The sequence below is a fragment of the Lithobates pipiens genome, unplaced genomic scaffold (genome assembly GCF_037356315.1).
Source record: "Lithobates pipiens isolate NorthernLeopardFrog02 unplaced genomic scaffold, aLitPip1_a1.2 Scaffold_30, whole genome shotgun sequence".
NCBI classification, from domain to species: domain Eukaryota; kingdom Metazoa; phylum Chordata; class Amphibia; order Anura; family Ranidae; genus Lithobates; species Lithobates pipiens.
The window spans coordinates 21,567,855-21,584,656 of NW_027507791.1; the positions used below are offsets into that span (position 1 = coordinate 21,567,855).

The window sequence follows — 16,802 nt, forward strand, 5'->3', positions numbered from 1 at the left end:
CAGGATTGAACATCCAATAGTAAGGCCCCTTTCACACTGGGGCAGTTTTCAGGCGCTACAGCGCTAAAAATAGTGCCTGTGTAGCGCCTGGAAAAAACAGTCCCTTTCACTCCAGTGTGAAAGCCTCAGGCCCCTTTTCAGGCCAATTTTCAGCTTTCAGCGCTGTCACTTTTTAAATGACAATAACGCGGTCATGCTACACTTACCCAAACTAAATTTTTATCATTTTTTTCCACAAATAGAGCTTTCTTTTGGTGGTATTTGATCACCTCTGCGGTTTTTATTTTTTGGTAACTGAATAAAAAAACGACTGAATATTTTGAAAGAAAAAAGTTTTTCTTTGTTTTTGTTATAAAATTTTGTAAATAAGTAATTTTTCTCCTTCACTGATTGACAATGATGCTGCACTGATAAGTCGGCACCAATGAGATGACATTGATGAGGTGGCACTGCAGAGCACTGATAGATTTCAATGATTGGCATCATTGGTGGCACTGGCAGGTATTTTTCATTGGCATTGATTGGCAGTTGCCTGGGCACTGATTAGCAGCTGCAAGGTGGTCTAGGGCGGCATACCCGGTAGTCCAGACGGCACCCTGGTGGTCCTGGGCAGGCAGCTCTGATAATCAGCACAGACCCCCCCCCCCCCCCCTGTCAGGTAAGCAGCTGATCAGCTCTCTTCTACTTACATCTGTCAGATGCGAGTGAGGAAAAGCCAATCAACGGCTCTTCTTGTTTGCATCATGATCAGCTGTGATTGGATGCGGCTGATCATATGGTAAAGAGTCTCCGTCAGGGACTCTCTACCTAGATCAGACTGACAAGCAACAACGATCGCTGCGATGCGCTCTCCTGGGGGCATGCAGCGGCTTGATATCCTGACGTCCGGTCAGGATATCGCAAAAATTTTGCCAACATCATTTTCCCTCACTTCCTATTTTGGCCATGGGAGGGGGAAATCTACCCCACTGGGACACGGATGGTAAAAATAAAAATGACAGGAATTTTAACACTTCCATAAAGCTCTTCAAAATGAAATAAAATAAAAAAAAAGTTTTGCTTTGAGCTGTGCTTTAACCACTTGGCGTCCACGCTATAGCTGAATGACGGCGACAGCGTGGACCTGAATTTCTGGGAGGCCATCATATGACGGCCTCCCCTTTGCACGCTACCCGCGTGCCCCCTGCAGGGCGTGCGAGGTGCGTGCTGTGATCACCGAGTCTCAGGTGATCACAGATCCGAGTAAGGGGCCGGTCCCGGCCCCTTACCACGTGATCAGCTGTCAGCCAATGACAGCTGAGGACATGTGTAAACAAAAGCTCAGTAATAATTTTTCTCCCCTCCTCACGCTGAAGGACGCACATCTGGCTAATCTGTGACAATCAGGACCCCCCCCTGACAGTGCCACCTGCCAGTGCCCACAGTGCCACCTATCGATGCCCATCTGTGGTGCCAATCAGTGCCACCTAGCAGTGCTGCCCATCGGTGCTTATCAGGGCAGCCTCATCAGCGTACATAAATGGAGAAGAATTACCTGTTTGCAAAATTTTATAACAAAATATAAAAATATATAATTTTTTAAACAAAAAATAAAAACCGCAGAGGTGATCAAATACCACCAAAAGAAAGCTCTATTTGTGGGGAAGAAACTTTAAAAATTTTATTTGGGTACAGTGTTGTATGACCGCGCAATTGTCAAAGTGCAACAACGCTGAAAACTGAAAATGGGTCTGGACAGGAGGGGGGGGGGGGGGGGGGGTTAAGTGCCCAGTAAGCAAGTGGGTAATGTCTCTTCTATTGTTATCAACTCCAAATTACCCTTTTTTTGCTGCTGTGATTTGACTTCCTGTTAGAGGGTGGCTACGTTCCCTATGGACCCACTGTATGTCGAAATTTAATCACCTGTTCTTGCTTGCTGCCAAGTTGCATCATGTGATGTGCAGTATGCATCGTTTAGTGTCATATTAAGGTTCTGACACTTGAACAGTTATTGAAGTCCTTAAAGGGATTGTAAAAGGAATTTATTTTTTTAAATAACAAACATATCCTTACCTCCACTGTGCAGCTCGTTTTGCACAGAGTGGCCCCGAACCTGCTCTTCTGGGGTCCCTCGGCGGCTGTCTCGGTCTCCCCCGCAAGTACTGCTCACGTTCATGCAAGCTCCCTCCCTACAGATTTTGTGGTCTCCAGTTTTAGGAAATCAACCCCTATACGTAGCAATAGCGTAAGTACACCAAATAGGTCACGATAAGGCAGCAAAAATTCTTTAGAAAACATAGATATGGATAAATAGCAATATAGCAAATAGGAGTTACCAAATATCCTTTGCAAACATTAGGAACCAGCAGCATTTTAAACACATGTAAATAAATTTTATAATTATATAATATCAGCATATGAATTGGATCCAAAGTCTAATCATAAATCACTGTGTATGTGGACAAACAAATAGGATGAATTACTAACACCAAGAGGGGGAGAAAAAAAAAAGATGGCAACATTTCCTTGGCGGTTGGGAGACCCCTTTTTACTAAGTTCTCACCTTTTTGCTTAAAGTGTTTACTAAATCCAGAATCCTGCAGTCACTACATCTGGTCTCCCACAGTACACAGAACATGGAATTATTTAGTAAATATAAACTGCTAAATACCTTTTCTCATCAGCAGTATATAGCAGTCTTGTGACTCTTATCAGTGTATGGTTGAAGCTTGTAGGAGGAGTTGTCATTCTCCTCTGACTGTCCTTTGAGGCCGCATGACCCCTGACACTATTGATCACATGCACTCTACCCAAAAAAATAAAACAAACAACTCTCTAGCAATACTCACCAAACTGTGCATGTGCAGAGTGTCCCCAAGGCTCTGTAATATCAGGAGATGGATTGGGGACTGTGGAAGAAGGGAGGATCAGAAAAGACAGGATCAAAACAGTTGTGTTACATAATTTAGAGCATTAACCCCTTAGGTTCCACAGTGAGAACAACAAGCATGCTTTACTGCCTATTCAGACTGATTTTACTGATGTGGGTTCAGTAACACTTTAAAGCATTTGTTACCCCCAACACTTCATATGCCTGATATGTGGCTGCTGTACCGCATACTTGTATAAGAAACTATCCTGTTCTTTTTGTATTGCTTCCTTTGTGTGAAATCCCTGGTGTTCCTGGAACTCCCTGTTTTTCTATTAAAAACTGAACTCACTAAGCAGGAGAGCACATCATGGTCAGTTCCATGCCGGGAACTCAGTATGCTCTCCTCCAATGATCAGACTTGTCCTGACACCTCCCACCCCAGCCAGTTCAATGTGTTGCTGCTTCTTCTCCCTTCAGCATGCATGCAGGGAGAACAGAGGGAATGTGATCACTTCTAAAAATCGGGGGAAAAAATAAATAAAAGGTATTTATAATTTTTTTTTTTATATATCTATATAAAAATGTTTTGCATTTAATTTACATTATTAACTGAATGGGTTGTTTTACAAGGTGATCATTTACAATCAGTATACGTATTGGGGTTTCTTTTGATGTGCTTACTCTATTGCTAGACATGCATTTTAGGATTCCCCCCCCCCCCCCCCAATTACCTCCTGCTGCTGTGGTAACAGTAAAAACGTTGCATTTTCAATCACCCCAGTCCCATTGACAATGGTCACCAGGACAAAACAATATTTAACTCTTCAGCGGGTGTAAATACAGTATTAAAAACCTACCAGCTATTCCAACCCTTCCACACCCTATCCAAAACTAAAAATAGTTTTGGATAGAGAAACGCTAAGACCCCTTTCACACCACACCGCCCCATAGCGGGCGTTTTACCGCCGAATTTGCGGCGCATTTCGCCCGCTAGCTGGGCGCTTTTACCCCCGCTAGCGGCCGAGAAAGGGTTAAAACCGCCGGCAATACACCGCAATATCGGCGTTTTGCCGGCGGTATTACAGCGCTACCCCATTGATTTCAATGGGGAGCAGCGGTGGAGGAGCGGTAAACACACCACTCCTTCACCACTCCAAAGAAGCTGCTGGCAGGACTTTTCCCTGACGTCCTGCCAGTGCACCGCCTCGAGCTTTCACACTACAGATAATGGTGCAGCTTTTTTAGGGCGGATTGCAGGCGCTATTTCTAACGCTATAGCGCCTACAAAACGCCCTGGTGTGAAAGGGGTCTTACTCTGCAATGTTTCCCTGTAGTTTCTGCTTAGCTATTGGCTGCTACTTTGAAGTCATTTTCCACAAAAAAGGGACGAGTCCCACAAATGTACTGTAAAAACAGAGACTCACCTGATGCTGTGAGGACAGGTGGCAACAGTGGGAGAGAAGTGTCAATTTTAGTCATTTTACTTAATGGTTGCTCTGCAAAGACAAAAAAGGCATGGAGTGAACTCTCCTAGGAAAAGATCATTGTTATAATAGTGAACACAACTAAATACTAAGACAAGAATACAAAATTTGAACTTGTATTGATAATGTATCAACGTAACATTTTACTTTTTTCCCCACTATGCCAAAGAAAGCATCAGTAAGGTTTGTTAGCTGGACAAGAAGGTCCGGCTCACATATTTGATTTTGTCTGTATGATGCATTTGTGTGGATGGTTTGTAAAAGCAGAATGTCAGCCAAATTATTATTATAGCTTCTCATTCACTCTCACACAGGATAGAGAAATAACTAGGACCTTTATCTGTTTTCTTGAGCCACTGGGGAGAATTTTCACGCCGACATCACCCCCTCCCCACCCCCCCATCAGAAAGTGATGGCAAAATATGAGGACACAGATAGCATTAAAAACTTGACAGAGGTTCTTGCCCCTTTTGCACTTCGTTAAACACATGCTTTTATTGCCATCTGTAACCTTGTTGGAAAGAGCCTCTCCACTTCCTGTGCTGGGGGCACAAGAGGGGAAATATTTCCAAGGTAGCAATAACCCAAAAAAATGTAAATAAAGTGTCGACTGGAGCCCTACCTTAAAGTGGTTGTAAACCCTTACAAACCACTTTGACCTACAGGTAAGCCTAGATTAAGGCCTACCTGTAGGTCCAAGAAATACCGTATATGTTTAGGAGATATTTACAAAAAGACAGCGGCGCGCAGACGCACTGGGCAGGCCGCAGATCGCGGCGATATGCCGCTAGTGTCGGCTCCCGTGCGCATGCGCGGGAGTGACGTCATCGCGGCTCCGGCCAATCAACGAGGCCCGGAAGTCACTCCGGGATCCATGGCAGCGGCGAAAATGAAGACGGAGGACCGCTTCGGGGGCTTCGTTCTCAGGTAAGTTATTCATAATGAGCTAGTATGCTATGCATACTAGCTCATTATGCCTTTGCCTTGCAGGTTGCTTTTTTTCCAACTGCCTTTACTTCCTCTTACCTCTTGGCACCTCCTGGCCCTTTAAGAGGTTTATGACGGTGGGAAGTAGGGCGCAGCTGAAGATCAGATGACCGTCGTGATTGGCTTTCACGGCGGCGTGAAAACTCCCAATCGCAAGGAATGATCAGGAGCTTTCGATAAAGTGACGCTAACTGTAATGGGAGCACGCGCTCTCAGCACAGGTGCGATGGGAGCAATTAACGCAAATATGCGTTCCATTGGCATAATTACCTTAACCACTTGACCCCCAGAAGATTTACCCCCTCTGACCAGGCCATTTTTTTTGCGTCATTTTAACTGACAATTGCACGGTCATACAACACTAACTAAATAAAATGTGCATACAAGTTTTTTTTCCCCCACAAATAGAGCTTTCTTTTGGTGGCATTTGATCACCTCTGCGCTTTTTATTTCTTCCACCATACACAAAAACACAGACAATTTTGAAAAAAATATAATTTTTTTTACTTTCTGCTATAAAACACACCCAATAAAAATGAAAAAATAAAATGTCTTCATAAATTTAGGCCAATATGTATTTTGCTGCATATTATTGTTAAAAAAAAATAATAATCTCAATAAGCGTCTATTGATTGGTTTAAGCAAATGTTATAGCATCTACAAACTATGGGATACTGGAATTTTTTTTAAATTTTTTATTATTATTTATGGCAGCAATCGGTGACTTATACTGGGACTGCGTTATATCAGACAAAACAGATACTGACACTTTTCTGTCCACCGGACCAGCAACATTAATACAGTGATGGTGCTAAAAATATGCGCGGTCACTGTTACTAATCACACTGGCTGGGAAGGGGTTCAACATCTAGGGCAATTAAAGGGATAACTGTGTGCCTAGCCAGTGTTTGTGTTTATGATGTGTCTCTTTTTACTTGGGGAAGAGATGGATTTGAATCCCTGCTTTGCAGGAACACAGAATCCACCCCTTCCCCATGTCAAAATGGAGCTCCGTTCTGAGTCTCTGCCCGACGATCCAGTGCCCAAAAACTGTTATACGGAGGTCAGCAAGTGGTTAATTATGTGGTTGACATTAGAGGAAGTATTGACTACACAATAGATACATACCTTGTGTTTTTCCCTCTTCTTTGGGTGATAAGGGCTGAAAGAGCAACAAAACAAATTAACAAATATAAATGCTTTCAAGTGCTTTAAAGCCCAAACTTTTAGTATAACCTCTTCCCGCCATTCTTTAAAACTGTTATGAATGCCCCAGGGACTGGAAGGATCAATGGTCACATGACTAGTCCTGCCAGAACAAGAGCTGTTCTGTGTTGGGAGCATGCTCTCAGCACAAACTTCGGCCGCCCAGCAACATATATACATATATTATATATATATATATATAGGGCATTGGGTGTTAATCTGCCGCCACACAAATGTGTTTGGCAGCTGTAAAAGAGTTAATCGGATACATTCCAGGTGCATCAAAGTAAAAAAAAAAAAAAAGGTATGCAACACAGCTTGACTAGAAAGGGCTGTAACTTGCCAGCATGCTGTAGAGAAGGACCCTTGTAACTGCTGCAACTAGTTGCTGACAGATCTGTCAAAGTACCATTTACAGGCATACCCCACTTTTAAGTACACAATGGGACCAGAGTATGTACATAAACGAAAATTTACTTAAAGTGAAGCAATACCCTTTTTAACTTCTGGGGTGTCAGGGGGCTGTAGAGGGAGAGGGGGGGGTCAGGGGCTGTAGAGGGAGAGGGGGGGGGGGGGTCAGGGGCTGTAGAGGGAGAGGGCGTGTGTCAGGGGGCTGTGAGGGGAGAGGGGTGTGTCAGGGGCTGTAGAGGGAGAGGGCGTGTGTCAGGGGCTGTAGAGGGAGAGGGCGTGTGTCAGGGGCTGTAGAGGGAGAGGGCGTGTGTCAGGGGCTGTAGAGGGAGAGGGCGTGTGTCAGGGGCTGTAGAGGGAGAGGGCGTGTGTCAGGGGCTGTAGAGGGAGAGGGCGTGTGTCAGGGGCTGTAGAGGGAGAGGGCGTGTGTCAGGGGCTGTAGAGGGAGAGGGCGTGTGTCAGGGGCTGTAGAGGGAGGGCGTGTGTCAGGGCTGTAGAGGGAGGGCGTGTGTCAGGGGCTGTAGAGGGAGGGGGGGGGGGGGGGGGTCAGGGGCTGTAGAGGGAGGGGGGGGGGGTCAGGGGCTGTAGAGGGAGAGGGGGGGTCAGGGCTGTAGAGGGAGGGGGGGGGGTCAGGGGCTGTAGAGGGAGGGGGGGGGGGTCAGGGGCTGTAGAGGGAGAGGGGGGGTCAGGGGCTGTAGAGGGAGAGGGGGGGTCAGGGGCTGTAGAGGGAGAGGGGGGGTCAGGGACTGTAGTGGGGGGGGGGGGGTCAGGGACTGTGTTTCCAAGTACCAGGGAATATGAACTATCCATGCATGGATTACTCAGCTGCAGCTTTTAGCTTGAGAGCCACTTTATACACCCACGGGTAAGTCCTTACTCGAGAGTGTATGTAAAGTGAGTGTATTTAAAGCGGGATATGCCTGTATTTACATCTGCTGTTCTGTTTATGATGCATGATTCTCCATCTTTAAATGTGAATAAGCTCCCCTGTATGATTTTTACCTATAGGTAAGGCTATAATAAGGCTAATCAATAGGTAGAGTAAATATCTCATAAGCGCGCACCGTTTAGGAGATATTTACTTTAGATGCAGCAGGTGACGTCAGTTGTGCATGCACTCTGAAGGAAGGTCATCCCCGTACTGTTCCTTCAGATATGTGCCGCAAACAGCAACGTCATCCCCGGCTCGGTTGTTCATATCTCCATAAGGCCTCAAAGCCGGGGGCACAATTACCGGCCGCCGGCGGCGCGGCACGATGCGATCACGCCAGGGGGGGGGGGGGGGGGGTCCACGGAGACAGGATACCCCCAGCTGTGCTGCCCCAGGTCGCTAATTCTAGTTGCAAATGCGACCTGGCGCCCGGGTTTTGTCGAGCCCTGATGTAACCACAAGGACCACCCACAGAGTGCAAACAGCACCAGAGATGGTAATATCTGAAATTAAAGACATCAGCCGATCTTGGCAGGAGCACCTCAGACAGCTGGATGTACCCGTCAATAGAACTTATTGATTGATTTTTGATGGTAAATCTACTTTAGGGGAGTTTTGGGCTACAACGGATAGTTTTGTTATGCATGGCAAATTTGTAGTAACTCACAGCTTTAAACGTCTCTTTGTACATTTTTTTTATGATTTAAAAAACAAAAAAAAACCTTTATTGAACCAATATGGTTTTCGCCACAACGCATAAAAAACCCCCATACTTTTGAACTATACATTACAGTTGAGTAATTATAACTATATTCAATTTTAGATATTACCAGCTCTATTGCTGGTGCTGTTTGCTCTCTGTGGGTGATCTTTGTGGTTACATGGTGGTTCACCTTGGGTGCCCATTTACTTGCCCAGTGAAGAATTTATACTACAGTCCCATCCACTGGGGATCTTTTGATCGATATACTTGTTTGTTCACGTATCGATTATAGTAAGTATTAAAAACAGCCTATATTGACCTTTGATATATACTATAATAATGTAAACTGTCTTAAAGGGGTTGTAAAGGTAAATATTTTTTCACCTTAATGCATTCTATGCATTAAGGTGAAAAAACATCTCAGTGCCAGCACCCCCAGCCCCCCCCCCGTTTTACTTACCTGACCCCTCAAAAGTTCCGCGCTCGCCCGCGACGTCCTCTTCACCGCTCAGCCTGCCCGCTGATTGGCTGGAGTGGATGGATTGAAAGCAGCGCGAGCCAATCACATCCAATGACACGGCACGCCGGGGCCGAGTGACACAGCGAGCGGCTGGTATCACAAGAGCGTGCCCACAAGTGCTTTTCACCATGCGAGAGAGCTCGCATGATCGTGAGAAGTACTTACGGGAGGAAGCCGAGACAGCCACCGAGGGACTCCAGAAGAGGAGGTTTGGGGCCACTCTGTGCAAAACGAGCTGCACAAACAATAAGTTTGCTTAAAAAATATAAAAAAATAATAATAAACTTTACAACCCCTTTAATTTGTTCAGATATATTATAATAATTGTTAACCATTTATATTTGTATTCCAGAAGGAAAAATTACCCAGTGTCTTCCCTGAAGGTGGAATATAATTCCAAAACATGTTGGGATGCATCAAAGAATCTCATGTGGACTGACCACAGTATATCTCTGGCGGTAACTGGGGTGTATTTGTAATGATTTTGGTATTGGTCACATGAATCTTTTTGAACAGTGTGCATATGCTATTATTTGTACATTTGTTATATGTGTCTCATCCAATACTAGGGCTTTTGTGCCCCTTTATTATATTTGTATAAAAAAAAAAAAAAAAAAGAAAAAACAATTTTTTGCCTTTAAAGTCCACAGGGGGTTGCTCTATATTGCACTTTGTGCATTTGCATATATGTTTAAAATTTGGATGTTGGCAGTTCAATATACTCTAAACACAACTAGTATATCAGTTTCACAATTAGGTCTCTGCACAAGAGGCCCATGCTCTACAAATGACATACCAGAGGCCTTTTGGTTTGTTTTGGCGGGCTGGACTGTGGAGAGGGTTTCTTAGATTGCTGTGCCGTTTGCTGCTGCTGCTGCGGGTCCTTCGTCTGAGGTGCTTGGGACTCCGAGATCAGCAACGCCTGCTGAGCCTGTACAGCAGCAATCTGTGCCTGTACCTGGGGTGAAGGCTGCTGGGAGCCATGGTGCGGCATCTGCTGTTTTCCTTGAGAGTATAAATCCAGAATCTGGTGACAGATGTCTGCAAATAGAGGAAATTTTAACAAAAAGACAAACACACATATTCAACTGTTACACAAGCCATTTTGTATCTATCCATTAACAATTGGGGTCATTCTCCTAACGGGAGGGGGTAGGGGTGGGGAGCTTTAGTGATGTCACAATCTTCACCTAATCCAATCAGAGAATGCTTTGTATTTACAGAAAAAAGAAAAAAGAAATGCAAGGCATTCTCTGATTGGTGGTGGTGCTGCGCATGTGCTCCCTTGTGTTCAAGTGTGCAGAGGAGAAGTAACTGGAACAGCTCCTGGGAAGATCAAGGCCATCACTGTATGTAGCGCAGACCACTACAGTGATTTTCAGCATTGCTAGGGAACCCTCCAGATATGGATGGATACTTATATCAAGTCAAGCTAGACCAATGTAAGTAAGAGAAAAAATGCCGGGGGGGGGGGGGGTATACTTTAACCTTGGAAACTCTGAAAGCAATGGAACGTTTTCCGTACAGCATAGAGTACACATCACTAAGCTTGTCAATCCTGTTCTTCTGATTGGTTGGTGTCCAGCAATTAGATCATGTGATTTTAGCAGCCAGACCCTACCCACTCAGCAATCAGAAGGAAGTGAATGGAAACTATGTGACAGTTTTAAATGCAACAGCTACTTGTCCTTTCGTTTGCATTTAATGACATTAAATAATGGAGAGGAAGGCAGCATGGGGTTCAGATGATCCAAATGTCTGACTGAACTGCGCCGGGTTGGTGACAGGTTTACCTATAGTGTGTCCTCGTCACCCCTGGTGTGGACCTTTCATGAAAAAATTAACTTTATATGCCATGCCATCCTGCAAAATAAAAAGGCCTTAAAGTGTTTGTTTACCCATAGTTAGGAAGAAAAATGCTGACTATGACCCTAAGAACACCATCAGTACAGTCCAGCGTGGAGGTGGAAACAATACTTTGAGGCCATTTCTCTGCTAAAGGTACAGGCCGACTTTTGCCGCATTGAGAGAGCCAATGGAGGGGGCCATGTATTGTAAAATCTTGGATGAGAACCTTCTTCCCTCCGCCAGAACACTGAAGATGGGTCGTTGATGGGTCTTCCAGCATGCCAAGGGGGTCAAGGCAACAAAGGAGTGGCTCAAGAAGCACATTAAGGTCATGGAGTGGCCTAGCCAGTCTCCAGACCTTAATCCTATAGAAAATTTATGGAGGGAGCTAAAACTAAGTTGCCAAGCGACAGCTAAAAAACCTTAAGGATTTAGAGAAGATCTGTAAAAAAAAAAAAAAAAAAAAAAAAAGAGTGGACCAAAATCCCTCCTGAATGGTGTGCAAACCTGGTCACCAACTATAACGTCTTACCTCTGTGCTTGCCAACAAGGGTTTCTCCACCAACTACGAAGTCATGTTTTGCTTGGGGATCAAATACTTATTTTACTCACTGAACTCAATTTCTAACATTTGTATTGTGTGTTTTTTCTGGAATTTTGGTTGATATTCTGTCTCTATCATTTCAAATACACCTACGATATAAATTATATTAATTTCTTTTTAAGTGGGCAAACTTACAAATGCTGGGGATCAAATTATTTTCCACCAAAAATATTTTTTATATATAGCCTTTGCGAAAGTATTCAGCCCCCTTGAACTTTTCAACCTTTTGCCACATTTCAGGCTTCAAACAAAAATATAAAATTTAAATTTTTTTGAAGAATCACCAACAAGTGCGACACAATTGTGAAGTGGAACGAAATCTAATGGATAATTTAAACTTTTTTAGCAAATAAAAAACTGAAAAGTGGTACGCGCAAAATTATTCGGCCCCTTTTACTTTCAGTGCAGCAAACTCACTCCAGAAGTTCAGCGAGGATCTCTGAATGATCCAATTTTGTCCTAAATGACTGATGGTGATAAATAGAATCCACCTGTGTGTAATCAAGTCTCTGTATAAATGCACCTGCTCTGTGATAGTCTCAGGGTTCTGTTGAAAGCGCAGAGAGCATCATGAAGACCAAGGAACACACCAGGCAGGCCCGTAATACTGTTGTGGAGAAGTTTAAAGCCGGATTTGGATACAAAAAGATTTCCCAAGCTTTAAGCATCCCAAGGAGCACTGTGCAAGCGATCGTTTTGAAATGGAAGGAGTATCAGACCACTGCAAATCTACCAAGACCTGACCGTCCCTCTAAACTTTCAGCTCAGACAAGGAGAACACTGATCAGAGATGCAGCCAAGAGGCCCATGATCACTCTGGATGAATTGCAGAGAACTACAGCTGAGGTGGGAGAGTCTGTCCATAGGACAACAATCAGTCGTACACTGCATAAATCTGGCCTTTATGGAAGAGTGGCAAGAAGAAAGCCATTTCTCAAAGATATCCATAAAAAGTCTTGTCTAAAGTTTGCCACAAGCCACCTGGGAGACACACCAAACATGTGGAAGAAGGTGCTCTCGTCAGATGAAACCAAAATCCAACTTTTTGCCCACAATGCAAAACGATATGTTTGGCGTAAAAGCAACAGAGCTCATCACCCTCAACACACCATCCCCACTGTCAAACATGGTGGTGGCAGCATCATGGTTTGGGCCTGCTTTTCTTCAGCAGGGACAGGGAAGATGGTTAAAATTGAGGGGGAAGATGGATGCAGCCAAATACAGGACCATTCTGGATGAAAACCTGTTGGAGTCTGCAAAAGACCTGAAACTGGGACGGAGATTTATCTTCCAACAAGACAATGATCCCAAACATACAGCAAAATCTACAAAGGAATGGTTCACAAATAAACGTATCCAGGTGTTAGAATGGCCAAGTCAAAGTCCAGACCTGAATCCAATCGAGAATCTGTGGAAAGAGCTGAAAACTGCTGTTCACAAACGCTCTCCATCCAACCTCACTGAGCTCGAGCTGTTTTTTAAGGAAGAATGGGCAAGAATTTCCATCTCTCGATGTGCAAAACTGATAGAGACATACCCCAAGTGACTTGCAGCTGTAATCGCAGCAAAAGGTGGCTCTACAAAGTATTAACACAAGGGGGCCGAATAATTTTGCACGTCCCACTTTTCATTTTTTTATTAGTTAAAAAAGTTTCAAATATCCAATAGATTTCGTTCCACTTCACAATTGTGTCCCACTTGTTGGTGATTCTTCACAAAAAAATAATTTCTTTTATATCTTTATGTTTGAAGCCTGAAATGTGGCAAAAGGTTGAAAAGTTCAAGGGGGCCGAATACTTTCGCAAGGCACAGTGTGTATATATATATATATATATATATATATATATAGCTATCTCTATCTATATCTAGATATATAATATATATTTTACATACACACACATATATACACACATCTGTGTTGCCTTGCATTTCAACTTTTAACTGAATGGGATGTTTTTAACAGGTAAGGGCTCACATATACTTTAACCTATTCAATGACAAAAGGGTCACTTTAAGTAAGGATAACATGAATGCATTATTTTGGAGATGCATAGCCCTCGGCCACCAAGTTTACAAAATACCTTCAAGAACATCGACTGGCACATCTTGAACAAACTGCTCCCACCACCTCCTATGCATCGGCTTTAACGTCCACTCCTGTATCTCAAATTTACACAGTCGTCCAGCAAGATACATGACTGCTACTGCAATGATCTCAGGCTCCCACTGCAAGGACAGCGTAGTGCACAAACTAAAATAGAAAAAAAAAAAAAGGGGGGGGAAGGAGGGGGACATAATAAATGTAAAAAATGACTAAGGTCACAGCGGTATGGGGGTGGGGGGGAGACGAGAATCTTGAAAACCCTAAAATCATAGCTACCTGTCATTAACAAAAGTCCATGCCATCTGCACCAACTTCTGGATTTTGTTCTTGTCTCCTAAATGAAAACAATAAGTCAGCTACACCTTGTATTACATATTAAGACAGAATGTGGGAGCTACAATACAGGTAATATTACCTTTCAGCTGTTTAGCATACTTTAGGAGAAACTGATAGGGATGTTCTACTTGTAAGTCAAACTTGATGGTCTGTAGAAGAATCCTTTCTAGAACCATCACTTCTTCCTAAAGACATAAAAAAAAATATATATCACTGTATATAAACAGAAAAACACCATCACAAGTAAGACACTGAAAGTGGCTGAACATAATACAAATTTGGGCATATACAGTGCATCTGGAAAGTATTCACATTGCTTCACTTTTTCCAGATTTTGTTAAATTACAGCCTTATTCCAAAATGGACTCAATTCATTATTTTCCTCAAAATTCTACAAACAAAACCCAGAAAAGTGCCATATGTGACAGCGGAGTGGCAGGAGGAGGCAAACAAGTGGCACTTCCCCTTTTGGGTGGAGCTCCGCGTTAAGTAGGCATCAGAAGTCTATTCGAGCCCCAATGCCAGGAGAGTGTTTAAAAGTCCATGCTTCTGCCAACATGAGCCTTACACATCAGTGGCAGCAAAACTGATCATGTCCACTTCTTGGTGTTACAGATAACTGTTCACGTGTGGTATCCCTTTCCACTGTCTCTGCTTTGCCATTCACAAAGAACAGCCTGTTATAGCACAATGTGGCAAGAGTAAGCCCTTGTACACACCGTCGGAGATTCCGTCGGAATGTGTCCTATCGGACCGCTTTGTTGGATATTCCGACTGTGTGTGGTCTCCATCGGACTGTTTCCGCCGGAATATCCGTCGGACCAACTTTTCCAATTTGCCGGAAATATTTTCCGACAAAATGCTCCGATCGGACATACTCCGATCATGTGTAGCCTACTCCGATGGACAAAGTGCCACGCATGCTCAGATCAAATTCCTAGACCAAAGCTATTGCCTACTAGCCTGAACGTAGTCCCATCGTAACGAAATAACGTCATCACGTTATGTACAATCGGATTTTCCAACAACTTAGTCCGACCGTGTGTATGCAACATCACTTCCGGACCTCTTCCTGAATTAATCCGTCGGAATTACTCCGACGGATTTGGTTGTCGGAATCTCCGACCGTGTGTACAAGGGCTAAGACCAGCTAGTTTCATACGTTTCCCGCAGTGACAACAAATAAAGGCACATTCCATGCAAAGGTTTACTAGGGACGGCAAACCAATGAAAAGGATGGTGCCTGGGCTTTAAAGGCATCATTCACCTCTACCAAAAAACTGCCTATGCACCTGTAGATAAAAATAAACTCTGCAACTTTGACCAAAGTTGAATAATGCTCTTGCTGTAGCTGTAAGGCCATTTTACTTACCCCCATGAAGCCTGGCTGAAAAACTCCCAGAGAAAAAACAGCTCTTACTAATCCAACATCACAGGAGCAAGCTCTCAAATGCTGAGCTCAGAACTACTGTGTCAGGGGAGAGAAAGTGCATGTAAGGGGGGTTTGAATCAGAGAGAGTTCCCCGTGGTGATGGTGGAGGTGAACATTAAGAGCTAGGAGGCTCTTAGCAACATCCTAGCAACAAGGCAGGACAGGGTGATGCAAACACTGGGAAATTTCACTCAGGCTTCCTTCAGGAGGTATGTAAATGGTCTATACTTTATGACACTTTGCAGCTTTGACTAGTTCGTTTTCATCTACAGGGGCCCCTTATCCACATATGCTTTTTAAATATTTTTTTTTGTAAGGGTAAACTGTGTCTTTCAAACTCTTACTGATTCAGAAAGGCCATGCTTGCCAGATAATACTACATTCAAGAAAGCCTTACCTTTGGATCATCCCCAAACTGTCCAAACTGCACATCATTTAACAAGCTTCGAGCTGTCTTTATTATATCTTTACATTTCTTGGGCGTTTCTTCCACTTTACCTGCCAGGAACAGACAGCAGGCACCGGTTACCTAGAGGACAAAAAAAAAAAAAGGAAAATGAGGACAATCTAGAAAAATATAAAAAAAACTAGTCTACAATAATAAAACATATAAAAAAAAAAAAAAATGCTATGGCACACAAATACTTCTGACAAACTTACATATCTTGCAAATTGCTTGAAGGAGTGAAACATATAGAATCTATGAAAATATATAATTCCAGTAGCTAGAGTGTCATAATGTCTGAAGGTCACATTAAGGAAATTAAGGCTTTAAATTGTTATTGTGTACTTTACGGTACGGTAGTTTACACACAATATATATATATATATATATATATATATATATATATATATATATATATACACACACACACATAGGTATATATAGAGTCTTCATTAACACTGTACACATTAAGTGTTGGTAATACAGGGTGCAAACAAATCACTACTTTTTAATAACATGTATACAAAAAGTGAATGTGCCAAGTGATCAAACTGAGGTAGCTTACACATATATATATATATATATACACACATACATACACACACACACATAATATATATATATATATATATATATATATATATATATTTACACACACAGCACAGTGGGTAAAATAAATATTGAACACGTCACCATTTTTTTTTTTTTGGGCAAATATATTTCTAAAGGAGCGATTGACATGAAATTTGGCAATGACAGCTTCAAGACGCAGCCTCCAAAGCAAAGACACCAGCTGAAATCTATCAGTAATTTGAATGCACTCCTGCCCCCTTGTCAGTGCAAATTATCAGTTGGTTCAGTCTCAACTGATGGTCTATAAAAAGGAGTCTCAAGGTGTCACACAAAAATCATCTCATGATGGGTAAAAGCAAAGAGCTCTCTC

The 16,802-nt window shown here is 43.1% G+C and overlaps 1 protein-coding gene across 1 annotated transcript in view; it reads right to left on the reverse strand.

Annotated features, from left to right (window-relative positions):
• CCNK (cyclin K) overlaps positions 1–16,802 on the reverse strand; it is a 44,963-nt gene that overhangs the window by 12,816 nt on the left and 15,345 nt on the right. The window contains exons 3-11 of the mRNA XM_077463764.1: positions 16,075–16,156; positions 15,812–15,943; positions 14,062–14,167; positions 13,923–13,980; positions 13,624–13,793; positions 9,887–10,131; positions 6,451–6,484; positions 4,276–4,347; positions 2,829–2,888 (exon numbers count right to left, since the gene is read on the reverse strand). Of these exons, the coding sequence (XP_077319890.1) occupies positions 2,829–2,888; positions 4,276–4,347; positions 6,451–6,484; positions 9,887–10,131; positions 13,624–13,793; positions 13,923–13,980; positions 14,062–14,167; positions 15,812–15,943; positions 16,075–16,156 (959 nt within the window). The remainder of the gene's footprint in view (positions 1–2,828; positions 2,889–4,275; positions 4,348–6,450; positions 6,485–9,886; positions 10,132–13,623; positions 13,794–13,922; positions 13,981–14,061; positions 14,168–15,811; positions 15,944–16,074; positions 16,157–16,802) is intronic.